At 42.5% G+C, this 16,115-nt stretch overlaps 1 protein-coding gene across 1 annotated transcript; it reads left to right on the top strand.

Annotated features, from left to right (window-relative positions):
* Positions 1 to 2,112: 2,112 nt before the first annotated feature.
* Positions 2,113 to 15,756, top strand: mapk4 (mitogen-activated protein kinase 4). Its single transcript, XM_062380015.1, has 8 exons — positions 2,113 to 2,639; positions 3,196 to 3,371; positions 8,732 to 8,876; positions 10,029 to 10,111; positions 11,062 to 11,140; positions 11,376 to 11,589; positions 11,675 to 11,840; positions 12,301 to 15,756. The coding sequence occupies exons 1-8, from the start codon at positions 2,273 to 2,275 to the stop codon at positions 13,267 to 13,269; spliced, it is 2,199 nt and encodes a 732-aa protein (XP_062235999.1). The 5' UTR covers positions 2,113 to 2,272; the 3' UTR covers positions 13,270 to 15,756.
* The last annotated feature ends 359 nt before the right edge of the window (positions 15,757 to 16,115 follow it).

Genomic DNA, 16,115 nt, shown 5'->3' with positions numbered 1-16,115 from the left:
GAGAGAGATGCTGCCTCCCTCTGTGTGTGTCTCACTTTCTTGCTTCTTCCAAGGACCCATATCTCCTGCTCGGATCTTTGTCTCCGGCTGCGGCGGCTGCTGATGCGCGTGATACTCCGGTGGGTGCTGCTGTTATCGCCCCTTGTCTTTCCTTCTTTCTTTCTTTCTTTCCCCTTGTTATCGCGGACAGAACAAAGTGGAGCTGCGGTTCGAGTGGTGGCGGAGGTACCGTAAAGAGAAACAGCACAGGTCCCTTTGTACTTTTCTTTTCGTGCTTTATCTCATGCACTTCCATCCTGTGTTTTTGTTCCGCGAGGGGCGTCACTGGAGCGCATGTTGACACACAAAGGCAGCTGCATGAAGCCAGTGCGCGGGGAGGATGCAGCGTCTCCCTGCGCCAGACAAACGCCTGTGAGCAAGTGCTATGTGAGAGAGAAATTAGGAATAAAAACACAAGGGGCACAGCTGCACAAAGCGGGGGGGCACCCTTGCTTGCAGCCATCTGCTATCACCTACAGTAATATTAGCCCAAACCAAGTCTAAAGTACAAGTTCCATTTTTTGTTTTTAACCTCCACAACCAAAATTGCAGGATATTCAAACTCAATTGTCTAATTTCTAACCCGGGTTACATTCACGCCATACGTTTAATATCGTGGCATAACCTGAAGGAGGATATGGAGAATACATGAGAAAGAGAGAACAGCAAGTGCCATCTTCTGTGGTGATGCATTATTTATAAAGTTAGCCCGGTGCTGCACCTCCCACCCAGCACCACTGTCAAAGCTCCCTCTCCTTCCCTGTTCTCACCTTACAGCCTCCGACTGACTCAGGCTAACACCAGAATGTTTGGAAGTGTGTTATAAAGCAGTAGTGCGGCTTCTTGGTCCTCGTTCCTCATTTCTAGCAAGGACTATAGAGAGAAAGAGAGCAAATACTCAAGGTGGCCTCCAGGCCTAGGACAGCAACAAGGTTTGTTTTATGGATTGATGGATTGTTTGAATCATTGCAGCTCGCAGATCTGAAGGTGCAGAAGGTTCAAAGCTTTTGTTTCACACCACGAGTGGAAATATAAGAGCGGTATCTTCAGGAGTTGAAACTATGTGAAACCATGCTTGTGTTGCATGAAGACGTTTCCCATCTCGTCCAAAAGGCTTCCTCAGATCTGCCTGTATGTCCACTTGTACCACTCCTGAAAATAAGAGCTGAAAGAAAATGAAGTAATACAAAGTTGACTTTCCATTGACACGCATGCTACTGTGCTCCATTGTCTCTCTGCTCTGAAACATCCACAGCTTCATATATCAGATATGAGAGGCTCATTGAGCGGATGTGACTTCCCTCTCTGAGCACATGGAATTACTGGTGTAGATTAGGTTACACTGCCATTCGGTGTTATGTAACTCTCCTGCGTCGCAAACCTTCATGACACACAGCCACTGTTGCTGTGTAACTTTCATCTTCCTTTGTCTCTGTGTTCTCTCTCTATTTCCTCCCCCAGGAGCAGCAGCAGATGCACTGAGCAACGCAGCTATTAGCAGCCTTATCTTTCCAGGCCTGGCCTGATGCTAAACTCCCCACATTCATGAGAAGGCAACAGGAAGCAGATTACAGAGGGATTATACCACAGATTCCGGATTTGCCCGCTGTCCAACCGTGGATCTCACCCTCAATGAACTTGTGTGACTGGGTGCCGACTTAATGACTGTCTGAGACACTCTGGTATCATGGAAGAAGAGGAGGAGCCGAAAGTGTCTCATTGAATCTTAAACGCACGACTCCACCTTCAGTACCCCCCCCCCCCCCGATTCTCCTGCCTCAGCATCGAAGGCTTCGAGCGGCCAATGAGGATTACGGACTTGTAGCAAATAGCAGAGTGTGCAGAAAGGGAGAGGAGTGCAGAGCCTGTTGCTGTCCCATGATGCATCTACACATGAAAGAGCAGGATCAGCCACACAGAGGGCTGTTTCTATGGATACCCCTGCCCTGGGTAGTATTAATAAGACTCACTGATATTCTGACTATCTGTCTGTGAAGGATGTACATAGATTATTAGTGTCTTCCTGCAGAAGATAACATCAGGTAACATCCGTACAGTAGTGAAAGGCAAATTAATTATTTTTAGAGCTGGACAGGTTCTGTAGACTCTTGAACAAAATATGTTCAAATCCGTAGGCGCACAGCCATTGACTGAAGCAAATGTTAGATGTGGCACCAGTGGATAGCACAGCAGTTTTAATTAAAGAAATCGTGGAGATCCAAACTGAGCAATCATGGCCAGACAGGACACTCCCCTCTTCCTCCATGGCTTTGACCTCAGTGGTCACTTTGTTGACCTTCGTCCTCTCGGCACAGGTGTCACTGGCCTGGTGCTCTCAGCTGTGGACCAGCGCAACGGACAGCGCGTGGCCATTAAAAAGCTGGTGATGCGCGACGCAGTGACGGTGAAACATGCCCTGCGGGAGGTCAAGATCACCCATCGGCTGCACCACGAAAATGTGGTCCAGGTTCTTGAGGTTTTGGCTCCATATGGACGCCCGCTGCCCCGAGACCCGACCCAGCTCAGCGCCCTGTACATTGTCCAGGAGTGCATGGAGACTGATCTGGCTCGGCTGCTGGAACAAGGACCACTACCCACAGGTAAGCAGACCAAAAATCTCCCTTAAAGGTTCACCTAAAAGTTTTCCTAAAACTATGACTCCAATTGACGCAATGCTACGATGCGATGGTAAAAACAATATGATACAATAAAATACAAAAGCTTCAGAAAAGCCACTAAATGGATCTTGTGATTATTTCCTCGATTCCTCTTTTCAATGTCAAGAATGAACTTTGAACTTTGAAATCAATCTATATCCAAATGTATCACCACAGGACTTGTATGATACACTTGACACAATTCTGGTCAGATAAAAATCTCACTTCAAGGTTCACCAATAGTTTAATTGGAGTTCTGACTCCAATTAACAAAGCAATACGATATGTTACGATACGTAACGATACGTTACGACACAAAATGATACGTAACAATACGAAACGATAAGATTAGATTAGATAACAGAATTACAATCAAAATGTATTGGTTATGATTTGAACTTTTTCATTCATTCTCTAATTCTTTTGTGTTATAATCACATGTTAAAACTGTAAGTACAAGACGACATTATCCTGATATCTGACTTTTGTCCTTGAACAGGTCACGCCACTCTGCTGTTCTACCAGCTGCTGAGGGGCCTGAAGTTCATCCACTCAGCGAACGTGCTGCACAGAGATCTAAAGCCGGCCAACATATTCATCAACACGGACCAACTACTGCTCAAGGTCGGAGACTTTGGGCTGGCGAGAATAGTCGACCCGAGCTATTCTCATAAGGTAAACTATGAAGAACGCAAAGAGAACAAACACATAACAGATTGTGTGAGGTGTGTATAGATTATGGTACAGTGTTATCTCTCATGTGGAAATCTGTCTCAGGGAGCTTTACAGTGTTTTTAAATGCAGTGCAGAGTCTCCACTTTTTACTGTATTCTGATTTAAAAAAATGTTAATGCATAAAACTTTCTAAAGTGTTAACCCTAACCCTAACCCTAACTATAAATGGTTGGCTCAGCTGTATACTGATAATTTTGCGAGTTATTTTTTTTCAGAACAAGAAAAACACTTTTACTAATGAGCAGAAATGACATGCAAGCTGGGGTTTTAGAGTAATGATCAGCACATGGCCAAACTTTTACAGCCGTAACCTAATTACTCATCTTTTTCGGGGCAAGCAAATGCAGCCCATGTGCCAAGTTCAATTTCAGAAGAGAGACCGACAATTCCCTGTGATCGTTAATCTTGTTTGGTTCACACTCTCTTTACTAGTTTCATGTTTAGAGGATGAGCCAGCGTGAAGGTTTAGATCTCTCTCCACGTACTGTTGGATGCATTGATTGGTTGCTTTTTCATATTTGTTCCAAAAGAAAATCACACTGTAAATATTAAAGTAAGCACTACAGCGAGATGTGCCCCTCTCCTCTGCTCTGACACATTGTGGATTGTTCTGCTACTGATGAATGAGTCTATAGGGAGTCAGATTATTGTCAGATTAAAGCCTTACCTCTGGAAAGAGATAGAAACTTCCTCTGTAGGATCTGTCCCTGTGTGGTTATCAGACAGCTGCTCACAAGCCCCTCTCCTTTCTGTTCTTGTGGAGACAGTGCGAGGTGGAAACTGTAGAAAAATAATCCTCATTTAGAGAATCTGCAGCACTGCACTCGTTTTGTCCGCCTGATAATCAAAACGGAATAATTTATCTGTCTGAAGCGTCAATGTGGCATCTGAGGTGACATCACTGGATTTTATGTGAGAAAAGCAAAAAGTTTTATAAAGTATTCTGACAGCCTAATACAGTCAGACTTAAAAAAAAGAAGAAGTGCTGCAGCCCCTGAGGAAACTGAGAAGCTGTCTTGTTCTCTTCGACCAGTTTCTCCAATTACACGTCCTCACGGCTAATGTAGCCGACCTGTGTGTTTCACAATGGGCCTCCTCCCAGCTCAAACCCTGCTATGAACATCGTCCTCCCAATCCTGATATCAAGTTCTGTGCTAATCAAACCCTGTTATTAGCCTGTCTAATGTGGATGAAGGCTTGTGAGAGATTAATGGGACAAGTAAGTGCGCCGCTGTGCCGAGTCATTATGCAAGGAGATCCCACAGCAGTGCTGTTACACTGGCAGGACAGGATGTGTGTGTCGATTGTCATTGTTTTTTGTGCTCTACGGGTCTGTGCATGAGGAGAGGAGCTGTTCTGAAAGGCAGTCTTTGTCAGCCCAGAGCACAGGACTGGGGGGGAACAGCTGGGCGCAGACACAGGAGGTACAATTTTGGGGGGGGGGGGGGGCGACTGGAGTGGGAGGCACAAAACAGATGAGGAGCAATGGTGATACATTTTGAGTCGTGGATGTGTGAGAGGACGAAAGGTGAAAAGTACAAAGGGAGAAAAAAGACACAAAGTGCAAAGAGGAAAAACAAGTAAAGGGAGGGAGGCTTAATACATTGAGAATAGATGTGCAAGGCAACAGAAACAAGGTTAACACTGTGTGTGTGTGTGTGTGAGTGTGTGTTTGGGTGCACACACACTGTGTACCTATAGTACATAAACCCAGTCTGTCAGAGAACACAGTGTCCAGAGTTAACACTGGATAGATAGATATATAGATAGATAGATAGATAGATAGATACATACATACATACATACATACATACATACATACATACATACGTACATAGATAGATAGATACATAGATAGATATTTTTGTCATTGTTCTTTGACAAAATGACCAGAATTGTGTGTAGCAGTGTTTTTGATGATGTGTGTATGCATGTGTGATGATGTGTGTCTTTTGTAGCAGTGTGTTTTTGATGATGTGTGTGCAAGATGATGCTGGGGCTACTTATGATGCAGTGTTGACACCAAAGCAGATGCTTGCAGTGAATCTGATAGCATCATTTCTTTTATTTAATAATGCAGAGCTGTGCTGCTTTTTCAGAGGTTTGTGATAATGAATGAGCAGCTCTGACTACAGCTGAGGAGGATATTCATAAATAGTGGTTACCCTCCTATCGGGCTATAAAACAAGCCCGGGCTCATTTATACTGCACTCAGATTGGTTTCATATTGTGTAGTCAAATTGGCTGGTTTAGATTTAAAGTTCTCACCATGAACGATCTTTTTACTATCTACATGTATTTGCCAGAAAAGGTATTTTTCAGGCCTTTGCCATTTTTATACACTTTCTTATTGCCTCTACAGTATCTCACATTGTCAGTGTGTTCCCAGCAGTTTTGTCAGGTCACTGTGACTCTGCAGTGAATTGAAATGAGGCTGTTTGACGAGCTGTCTCGTGAAGCGCCTCTGACTACACACAGACAAACATTTACTCAGGTGAGGGGAGATGATGGAGAGCAGGAAACAGAGGCACAGAAAACATTATTTGTGGTGTTGTTTGCAGTCAGCACCGGTGGGAGCTTATGGCGTCTCTCTGCAAGTGTGTGTGTGAATGTCACCTGCGGAGGTGTCGCTGAAGCCGCCCAGAAATAATTCATGACCAGGATGAAGGATAGAGGGATGCAAAAGGGAGATGAGACGAAAAGAGGGGACAAACATAAAGACACAGCACAGTTAAAAATAAGCACAATGGAGCAGAAGCTGGTGAGAAAGGAAGATGGGAAGAAACAGGAGAGAATGCTGGGTGAGGAAAAGTGAGCGATGGGGTGAAGTGTGAACAAAAGAGGGAGGGCAGCAGAATGTGAAACAGTGACGTGGGGGGGAAGTTTAGATTGAGGGAAACGGATGGAGAGGAAAGTAGGAGGTGATGCGAAGACGGATTTGTCTCTGCAAGACTGAGGAGGTGATGAAAGGAATGAAGAACAGGAAAGGAACAGGAAAGGAAGGGGGGGAACCAATTAATGTTTTTTATTATTAAACATTTGTGAAAATAATGTGTGAACATTGTCAAGAATATGTTTCCTTTTTCTGTTTAAAACTCTTTTCAAAGCTGTTTTATGGCTGACTTTATTATCATCAGATATATCAAATAATACTCCAGCCATGAAAAGGAGCCATGAACCATGGCCTGTAGGAGAGAGCATGTTTGTCAGACCTGCACTGAGCACTCAGCATCAGTTTCTGCAGTGTCATCTACTGGCACACACACAGACACACACTCACACTCACAGAGGAGACAAGGCACAGTGATGAGGTAAGAACATGGAGGGGTAAGGTTCAGCGAGGGCAGAGTGGGCCTGGAGAGAGAGAGAGAGAGAGAGAGGGAGATGAGAGCATAAAAGGAGTAGGTGAGAGACACACGATGATGGGGTGAGGAGAAGAGGAATGACAGGAGAACAGAGGAGGCACAAGAGCAGCATAGGTGCGAAGAGACGAGAAAGAGGAGAACAACTCAGGGAGCTGTCAAAGTGTTCTCAAGTCACAGCTTTTTATTAACATAATGTGGGCCCCTCAAAAATCCTCATACAACCCTTTTTGACATTTAAATAAATAAATTCTATTTAGGGGCACATTGTTGGAAGTGATTGAAAGAAGTGATGTGTGTAAGTGGGAACATTGGTGGGGGTGGCGCACAGAGGATAAAGGCTTTGAGTCATCCCTTACCCTGCTGATTTAAATACAATTCACTACTTTTTTTTAAACCATCTCCAAAAACAAAGAGGAAACTCTCTTTTCAGACGTGAAGTAAAGTATACATCCATTTTTGGGTTAGACCTAAAAATATAATTATCAGAAGGATTTTGCCCTCTGTTGTGTCATGTTGAGGTGGTGTTAACTGTAATTTCTGACATCCATCTTGAGCATTAAAGCTCATCTGGGCCAGGTTAAATCCACTGCTGTCTATACTGCATCAGCCTAAATAGATCAAAGAAGAAGCACCAGATAGAGCGATAGAGTGATGAACGGTGAGACAGGAAATGGAAAACAGAGGATGTTAGGAGGAAGGGTGATGGGAGAGCAGAAGCGAAAGGAGATCAGTGATGGTGGAGGTGGTAGAGAGGTGAAGGAAACTATTGTAGATACTTGAAAAAAGGGACCCTGTCTCAATTTGGGGGCTCATATACTTACGAAAACGTATTTTGTTGTGCTGACACATGCAAACAAAAATAATGTCGTCCATCTTCGTATACCATCTATGGCGTAAACCCAGTTGTGGTTATATTTTGTTATTTAGTTTACTAGTATTGTGACTGGATAGAGATCCAAGATACGAGGTCAGAAAACAAATATGATGTAGGAGGAGTAATTTGTAAGAGGCAACAAGAGCATTGATGGTAACAACAGGCAAAAGCATCTCATGAATATATCTGATTAGAGTGTGTGAGTATGTTTGCCTGTGGCTCATCTCTATGCAGAGCATCATCAGCGTTATTCACAAGGTGAACATTCTACTAAAGTAAGAGGCAGGAGGGAGCTCTTAATGAGAGGCCGCATGTTGTTGTACAGCAGAGCATCAAACACTCAGTGGAACTCAGGGTAACTGCAGGTCGAGATTCAGAGAATACATTTTCTGCTGCGGAGTGTATTCAGAAGCCAGTTTCGCAACATGATGAAGCCATTGTGGGTGTAAATCCAAACATCCCCTTTTTAGCTCAAGGATTTTTTCAACTCCTTTAAAAAAATGATTGCGTGCTGTATTGTGAACATGAGCAATCTGAACTCCTCCTGTATGCAGATGACTGTTTTGATGAATACATTTTCATCATTGTGTCATGCACCTTTTGTGTCCAGCCTTAAACAGGCTTACAGACGCCATTATTTAGTACAAGAAAGAACGAGAGAAGCAAAATATACAAAACAAATAAACAATCCAGTCGAAGACTTTGTGTTCTCAGCTTTGCAACTAAAGAGCTTTTCCTCTTCCATAGGTTTGCTGCAACTTATGATGCAGTGCCATAACCGGGCTTGATTTGAATATTGGATAGTAATTTTGGTTTTGACACAGTATCTTTTAAGCATTTTTCTCAAATTGTAGCAAGTCACTTTCTTCTTATTGTGTTCAAGCTGCATAATACACAATGTTATCTGTATGTGCAATTTGGAGCAGCTTGATTCAATTCAAGAGGGCTGTTCGGCCTTGATGGAGCCATGCACTGCATTGAGTGACGTTCTAGTTCTGTTGCGCTTTCCTTTTTTTATTTTTTATTTGATCTCTCACTTACCACTTCCCCTTCTTCTCCAGGGCTACCTGTCTGAGGGTCTGGTGACTAAGTGGTACTGTTCTCCCCGTCTGCTCCTATCCCCCAACAACTACACCAAGGCCATAGACATGTGGGCCGCAGGCTGTATCCTGGCTGAGATGCTGACTGGACGCATGATGTTTGCAGGTACCTTTATACTCTTTGTCATGCAGTCCGCCATCAAGACCTTCAACCAGGTCAGCACGACCGTGATCAACAGAAACATTATGAATTTGCTTAACGTAAATGTGATGGCAAATAACTATGATCATATCATTAGCAGTCAGCAGAGACATTTCATTACTAAAATACCTTTTGGGGAAATGTGTTTCGAGGAACTGGCAGGTTTCCAGATTCACTTTCTGGTATTTTCGATTATTTTGCCCATCTGTGTGGCCTTGTGTGTTTTACTCTCATTTAAGTACATATTATATAAAAATATATGTAGATATGCAAAGTGTATTTGGGTGATCTTGCAGCAGAAGCATAAAAATCAGTCGTTTATGAGCAGCTACATGAATAGAGAATATAAATTGTATTAAAACACATCCTTTATGTTCTATATTAACTTATCTGAAGATCTAAGTTGCAGAGATTCAAAGGAAATTGTCTAGCGACTATTTCAAAGTATGAAAGGTGGCATCAAATAAGAGCTGAGGAGAAATATTCTTCCCGCTGTCCTCCACTGAAGATGCTTCATGCCTTTGTCTACTTCTTTGTCTGACCGGAATACCAATGATGAAAGATGAAGTTTATCCTGACAGGTTGATTTGACCTCCAACAGCCCTGCTACACCACAGGAGAGATGATGTCATAAACTCAGTGGCAATATTGCTTCCCTGGTGTTCTGCTAGAAAAATAGATCTTTGACTTTCTTCTCAGTTAACCACCACAGGCCACATGCCACGATTTATTTTGGTTTAGAGGGCGAAGCAATGTTCTCTCACCCTGATACATTGTTTGTTTATTTCCTTGAGGGGCCAGGGTGTTGTATGACTCTGGGCTAAAAATATTTAAGCATGTTGCACGTGTTCACTCCTTCACATAAGTTTTTCTCCACCAGTTGTCGGAAGGATTTAAATAAAATGAGGAATTTGAATTTAAACATTAAACATAATATTTGTGATTTATCATTGCAAATTTTGTATAAACTGATGTTAATTTGACCATGTCCTTGTCTGGACAGCTCACAGCTCCCAATGATGTCTCTTTGATTTTAACTGGCCTTTTTTTCTGCTTATGTAACTGATCGTCCGTGTCCTCCTTTGCTCGCCTCTCGTTGGCTGATTCCCTCTGCAGGAGCTCACGAGCTGGAGCAGATGCAGCTGATCCTGGACACAGTGCCGGTGCTGAGAGAGGAGGACAGACAGGACCTGCTACAGGTCAGACCTCACATTGAAGATGAATGAGGGTTGTTCAGGGAGACTCCAGCTCCGCCATATCTGAAAGACTTTCTTTGTAGAGATGGAAACAGTGTGAGCACTGAGGCAGAATAATAATGGTGATAAAATTAAATAGATATAGTTACACATTCAGTTGATACTGCTGCCCCCTGCTGTTCTTATTTAGTAACAACAACAATTCCTTCCTTAATACAACAGAGCCATAGTAATACTTCAGGATTTAAACATTTAATCTGATTTAATTAACCTACATGAAACATCGGGCTTTAATAAACGATATTGGATGTTGCAAGATGTTTAAGATATGCTAATAAAATACTGCTGGCACGTGGGAGACGGAGATAATAAGTGAATTTAAAGTCCTCTTTCATTGAAAATCATGTTTTTAACCATACTAGCATGTCCCCCTTGTGCCTTTCATATGATCAAAGACGTGTTGTCTGCAGTGTGGTTGTAAACAAATATCAGTCTGAAAAACAACAGATTCAGACAGCCCAGATTTGTGATGTAACAATCCTCAAAGCAGGGGTCATGGGTCCAAGTCACAAAATGAGACTGTTTTCATGAAAAACCTTTAGAATGTTTGACTTTGAGGAACACTAGTTGTTCAAACCATGTTATTGCTGTGAAACATGTGGGATGAACATAAATACTATACACTTTGAAATGTATTGAATTTACATTTGACAAAAGACAAAAATTTATAAGTCCATGTTTTTACTGGCTGTGATATGAAATATACAAATTAAAAAAAGTTCATGGTTGACCTTCCTCTGTACATTTGAAAAGAACGGGCAATCAATCAGGGTCAGCCTGTGCTTTGCTTTCAACTAGAATCTGCTCGATAGTGGGAACAAATTAACAGGGGAGCCTTAAAGGTTCCTCAACAAAGCCATGCACATCCTAACCCCAGTGTCATCCTTCCTCAGGTGATGCCTTCATATGTCGTTCGAGGATGGAGAGTCAAGAAGCCCTTCTCTGAATTGTTGCCTGAAGTGGATGCTCAGGGTGAGCAGAGGGAATCGAGCAGTGCGATGAAGAGGACGGTCAAGCAGTATGAAATAGAAGGGGGGGGGATAAATACACGTAATGGTTTCTCAGAGCTGTGAAGGATAGAGAAAGGATAAACAATAGTGTGTAGAGGTTTTGACGCATAACATTATGTTTAATGAAACAAACATCATGGTGGTTGCATTTTATTCCTCCTCCTCTTCCTCCCTCACTGATCCTTTCTCCTCTCCAGCTGTGGACTTCCTTGAGAGGATCTTGACCTTTAACCCCATGGATCGTCTGACGGCCGAAGCAGCCCTGTCCCATGCCTTTCTCCGGCAGTACTCCTGTCCAGAGGACGAGCCCACATCCTCGCACCCCTTCCACATCGAGGACGAACTGGTGGACAACCTCATCACCGAGCAGAGCCTCAGCAACAGTCAGGCCTCCAGCATCAACTGGGAGAGGTGTGTAGGCTCATGTTCTAAATGTAGATACTGTGAATGCATGTTATTATAAGACTAATAGTGCTTAATTTCTACCTTCCTGCAGGTATGAGAACAGTCTATCAGCAGATGTGTGTTGGCGGCAGTCGGGCGGGAGGTGCCGCTGCATGCCCCCTGCCCACGTGACCTCTGACCTTGGAGACACGACGGAGGATGAAGAGGTCCAGAGGGACCCCCGGGCCAATTCCACCTCACTGTTAGAAGAGGCACAGGTTTGTCATTTTCTCTCATACTGACTTATATGTGCAATTCAATATGATCTGATTTGAATGAAATGCACTGAGAGTTGTGATGGAGCTGATGAACCTGATAAGGTTAAAGTTTATCAAGGATTTAGCCCATGGCTGCAGGTTCAATACAGTATAAGATTATATTTTTTGGATATTTTACCAGTTTTTGATTATTATTTACTATTATAATCTTGAATTTTTCTTGCAACATCCAGCCTGATCTGGTGTAAATGCTGTGAATGCGTTGTGGGTCTTAAATGTCACCATCACTGTATTTTTGCCAGTGTCTTGAACTTTATGATGTCAAATTTGATTGCTGTTTCAATTAGTAAGAAATCAATTATGAGTCAATGAAGGTCATCACATAATACAACCAGATTTAATTCCTCACTTTATCACCTTCTTCCTCCCTCACCTGCTTCTCTCTGTCTGTCTTTAACAGGTGGACCCACGGAAATATTCCCACAGCAGCTCAGCTGAACGCTTCCTGGAAAACTCCCACTCCTCTCTGGAGCGGGCCTGTGGTCTGGGGCAAGGGGAACTGGACTGTGGCCGCTCCTGTGACTACAAAGTGGGCTCTCCATCATATCTAGATAAAATTGCCTGGAGGGAGGGCAAGCCTCAACACTACTCAGAGCCTAAGCTGATACTGGATCTGTCTCACTGGAAGCGCAACACTAACATCCTCCCTGAGCCTGCTGAGCCCATTGGTTGCAGCATGGAGGACCTGGGAGACATGAAGCAGGAGGAGGCAGAAGAGGAGGAAGAGGAGGAGACGGTGGATTTGTTCCAGGAGATCTCTCGCTGGGTAGAGAGCACCCAGTCCCATCTGCACTCGCCCACTCCCAGTCCATGTTTGGAGCCACATTCACCCTCCTGCTACACCTTCTCCCCCCCTCTCCCTCTCTCCCCGACTGATATCCCAACTCCAGTCTTCCACTACACAGAAGTTGTGCGGCAACCGTCAGCTGATTATGATGAACACAGACTAAGCCCACATCCAGCTCTTACATCTTCCTGCAATTCCCTTCCCTCTCTCTTCCCCACGTCTCCCACCTCTCCCCTTCCTCCGCAGTTACCTCCAACAGTTTCTCCCCCCATCTCTCCCCTACTTTTTCCTCCCTCAGAATCTCAGCCCCTCTCCTCTACTTCCTCCATTTCTCTGCCTGTCCCCGAGGACTCCATGGAGTCACTTCCTGTCAAGCAAAAGGATCGTCTATTTGACCTGGATGTCTTCATATCCCGAGCACTGAAACTGTGCAGGCAGAACAAGGAGAAAGCAGATGGAAAGAAAGGAAGGGAGAAAGATGGAGGGTGGAGGGACGAGAGCAAACAGCCGAACATTAACAGAAAGGTGCCCAGGCTTCCAGAGTACAGGACTCCACCACCACCACACACCCCTAACTCTTGATGAATAATTTCAGCTTCAGGCCGAAAAACTTTATTGCATCATGATGGGCAACATTTCCAAATGCTTTACTTGGTGAGTTTGCTGCTTAAACCTGAGACATGAGTGTTTTCAGCAACTTATGTTGACTTAAAACTTCACTGAAACAATCCTGCAGCTTTTATCAAGATGTCCTCTCAGGTCAGAAGAGGTCAGACAGCATTTGAGGTAAATATAAATAACCATGCTTATAGCAATGAGTTGTCTGAATGTGAGGGTATTTAGAATCAATGAGCTAATTTACGTTAGCTCATTGATTGCTATAAGATAAATTTGACTTGATTTAAACTTATTCTGGGACACACATATCTATCTAATGACTTCTAAGGAATAGTTAATAATAGATATGCAGGCTATTGATAACTAATGGAGAGGTATCACTTGGTTTAGTTTTGCTCTTGTTTTGTTTTTGCTCCTGCTGAGTAGTTTGAATCATTCAGTCATTTCTCAAAACGTCCGGCTGTCTTCCAAAGGTGATGTTCACCAAATAATGAAAGTGACACAAGAAATTCTTCCTCCGTGTTTCTCTGAATGTATTAACTGAAAAGTATTCAGTCACATTATGATACATGGAAAAACCTTGAGGCTTTTTATTTGTTGATCCGTCAACAGTAACTTGATGAGCTCTGTCACTGATTTATGCCTTGTAAAGTTGTATAAAACTCTTATCTTATTTAGTTCTATAATATATTTCTTGAGACTATTGTCTTCTGTTATTGTGTCTGAAATATTTTAGTTTTATTAGTTGAAAGCTTGTTAACTTGGAGTGTTCTGTGTCATGTGGAATGCTCTGTTGTTATAATTTATGATTTGTTCAGCAGATTGTGCTCTAGTTTGATTGTTAATGATTGAATGTCTTTTCTGCCTGAAACTGGGGTCATCATCTGCTGTTCACCTAACTGTGCTCTCCTCTCTGAAATCTCAAACAACATTATCATATATTTTGGAGAATGTGGATCAGCTTATTCATGAAATGATTTGCTCCAACAAGGCAACCAAATCAGGTAAAAGATACAATCTGAAACTGATGAAGGCCAATGAATTGTGTCACAAAAACTCAATCGTGTGCTTCTGACATTCATTTAACTTGTCAAAATAATAAGGTAGTGGTTGGCAAATGGAAATATAGAAATTTGGGTTACTCAAGAGAAGAAGTAGACTTGAATTCATGTTCCGCTTATTCTGTGGAGGAAACAGTTTCCCTTTTGCTCTGCTGTGGCTGTACACATTGAGTACATGCAGCCTATAGACATCAGTCCGTGGGCTGTAAATACAAAAGGGTGCAGCTACTGGAAATGTCAGAGGTCACTGACATGTTAAAAAAAATGTGCAGGACAGATACACCGCCCCATAATTAGAGAAACATTCAAGCTTCAGTCCAGCATCTGAGACTGAAATCTGACGAGATTTTCTAGTTCAAGTCTCTCAAGACCTCTTAGATATCAGGTAAATAAAACTAGTCCATAGAATCCATGCAAGCCACACTCAGAACACTCTGCTTTTGTTGCAGGATTTTATGTTTTCTTTCCCAGCAGTTTGCAGCTGTTAACAGGTACTGCACATATAACCTTGCTCCCCGAAATGTGTACTTCCATTATATCCACAGCTTTTATACGCACTGTGGCCAACAAACACAGTATATTAGCAGATCATCACTTACACAACATAGTATGACTGCCTAAGGATTGAGCCATACAGGAGAAATGGTAACGGTGCAACTTCTGATACAGCAAAGCCAGGTCTGTTCTTTTATATTCACATAAGACATTAAGCACATTTAGAGTCACTAGCACATTTAGAAATACAGGTTTTCCTCACTGAGTTTCAACTCCACCACTGTCAATGTTCATTTTAAGGTTTTAACCATGGGCAAAAGATTGCTGAACAAACTGACAAAAGGGTGAAGTGCAAAACTGTCCATTTTCAAGTCCAGAAGCTTTTAATTATTTAAAAAAAAAAAAAAAATTGGTTTTGTTGTTAAACTAATTAAAATAAATCGTGTTTTAACCTATACAGGTATAATGATCACATTTTGCGAAATACAGTTTCCTCTGCAGGTAACCTAAGCCAGCAATAACACCACTGACTCATAACACATAGTAACACATGTGGTTACTGAGCCTGAGTTAATTATTTTAAATGTGTGAATCAATGTACAAAATGTGCCTCTGTACACCTCAATGCTTCCAGCTTGCTGAATGTAACATATCCTCCTCTCCTGTCTGCATGGCTTTTCACAGTTATTCATATCGCTCAAACTCTGTTGATTTACTGCATCACTTTGTGAAACCGTCGTATTTTTATGGGCTCTGATTTCGTTTGCACAGAGGCTCCAGCTTCTCATTTCAGAAAAGCTGTGAGGTTTTTAAATGCTCAGTATTGATTGATAGTTTCTCTTTTTGCAGTTTCTGCTTTTGCTGGACAATTAATAAACCAATAGTTAAACTATTATTTGATCTCATGTTTTTAATGGTATTTTCTAATGGTCAAATGTTCCCTTTTCTAGGGACAGAGTACATTTCACGGACCAACACACAGATTTACCTTGATTCTATTGATAAGATAAGATAAGATAAGATAAGATACGATGAGGTAAGATGACGTAAGACGATAGCAAAGACGATTGTCAAAAATAAATATTGCAGAGATAAACTTTCAAAATGATGTGAAAAATCCATTTACAAAAAGAAAATTGAGATGACTGTCTTTTTTAATAATTACGGTAGACCAGCTTCCCCCATCGTTAACATCTTGCGCATGTTGCAGCGTGTACGGTAAGTGTGAAGGAAATCCCGATCTGTGATTGGTCG

This window comes from Platichthys flesus, chromosome 3 (assembly GCF_949316205.1).
Source record: "Platichthys flesus chromosome 3, fPlaFle2.1, whole genome shotgun sequence".
Taxonomy (NCBI): domain Eukaryota; kingdom Metazoa; phylum Chordata; class Actinopteri; order Pleuronectiformes; family Pleuronectidae; genus Platichthys; species Platichthys flesus.
This window is presented reverse-complemented; position numbering and strand designations above follow the sequence as displayed.

What these genes read in the sequence shown, in the direction of transcription:
- mapk4 (XM_062380015.1), top strand. Translation starts at nt 2,273, where the DNA reads ATGGCCAGACAGGACACTCCCCTCTTCCTCCATGGCTTTGACCTCAGT. An exon ending in ACAAGGACCACTACCCACAG is followed by an intron (nt 2,640 to 3,195) that starts GTAAGCAGACCA and finishes GTCCTTGAACAG; the next exon opens with GTCACGCCACTCTGCTGTTC. An exon ending in CACTGTTAGAAGAGGCACAG is followed by an intron (nt 11,841 to 12,300) that starts GTTTGTCATTTT and finishes TGTCTTTAACAG; the next exon opens with GTGGACCCACGGAAATATTC.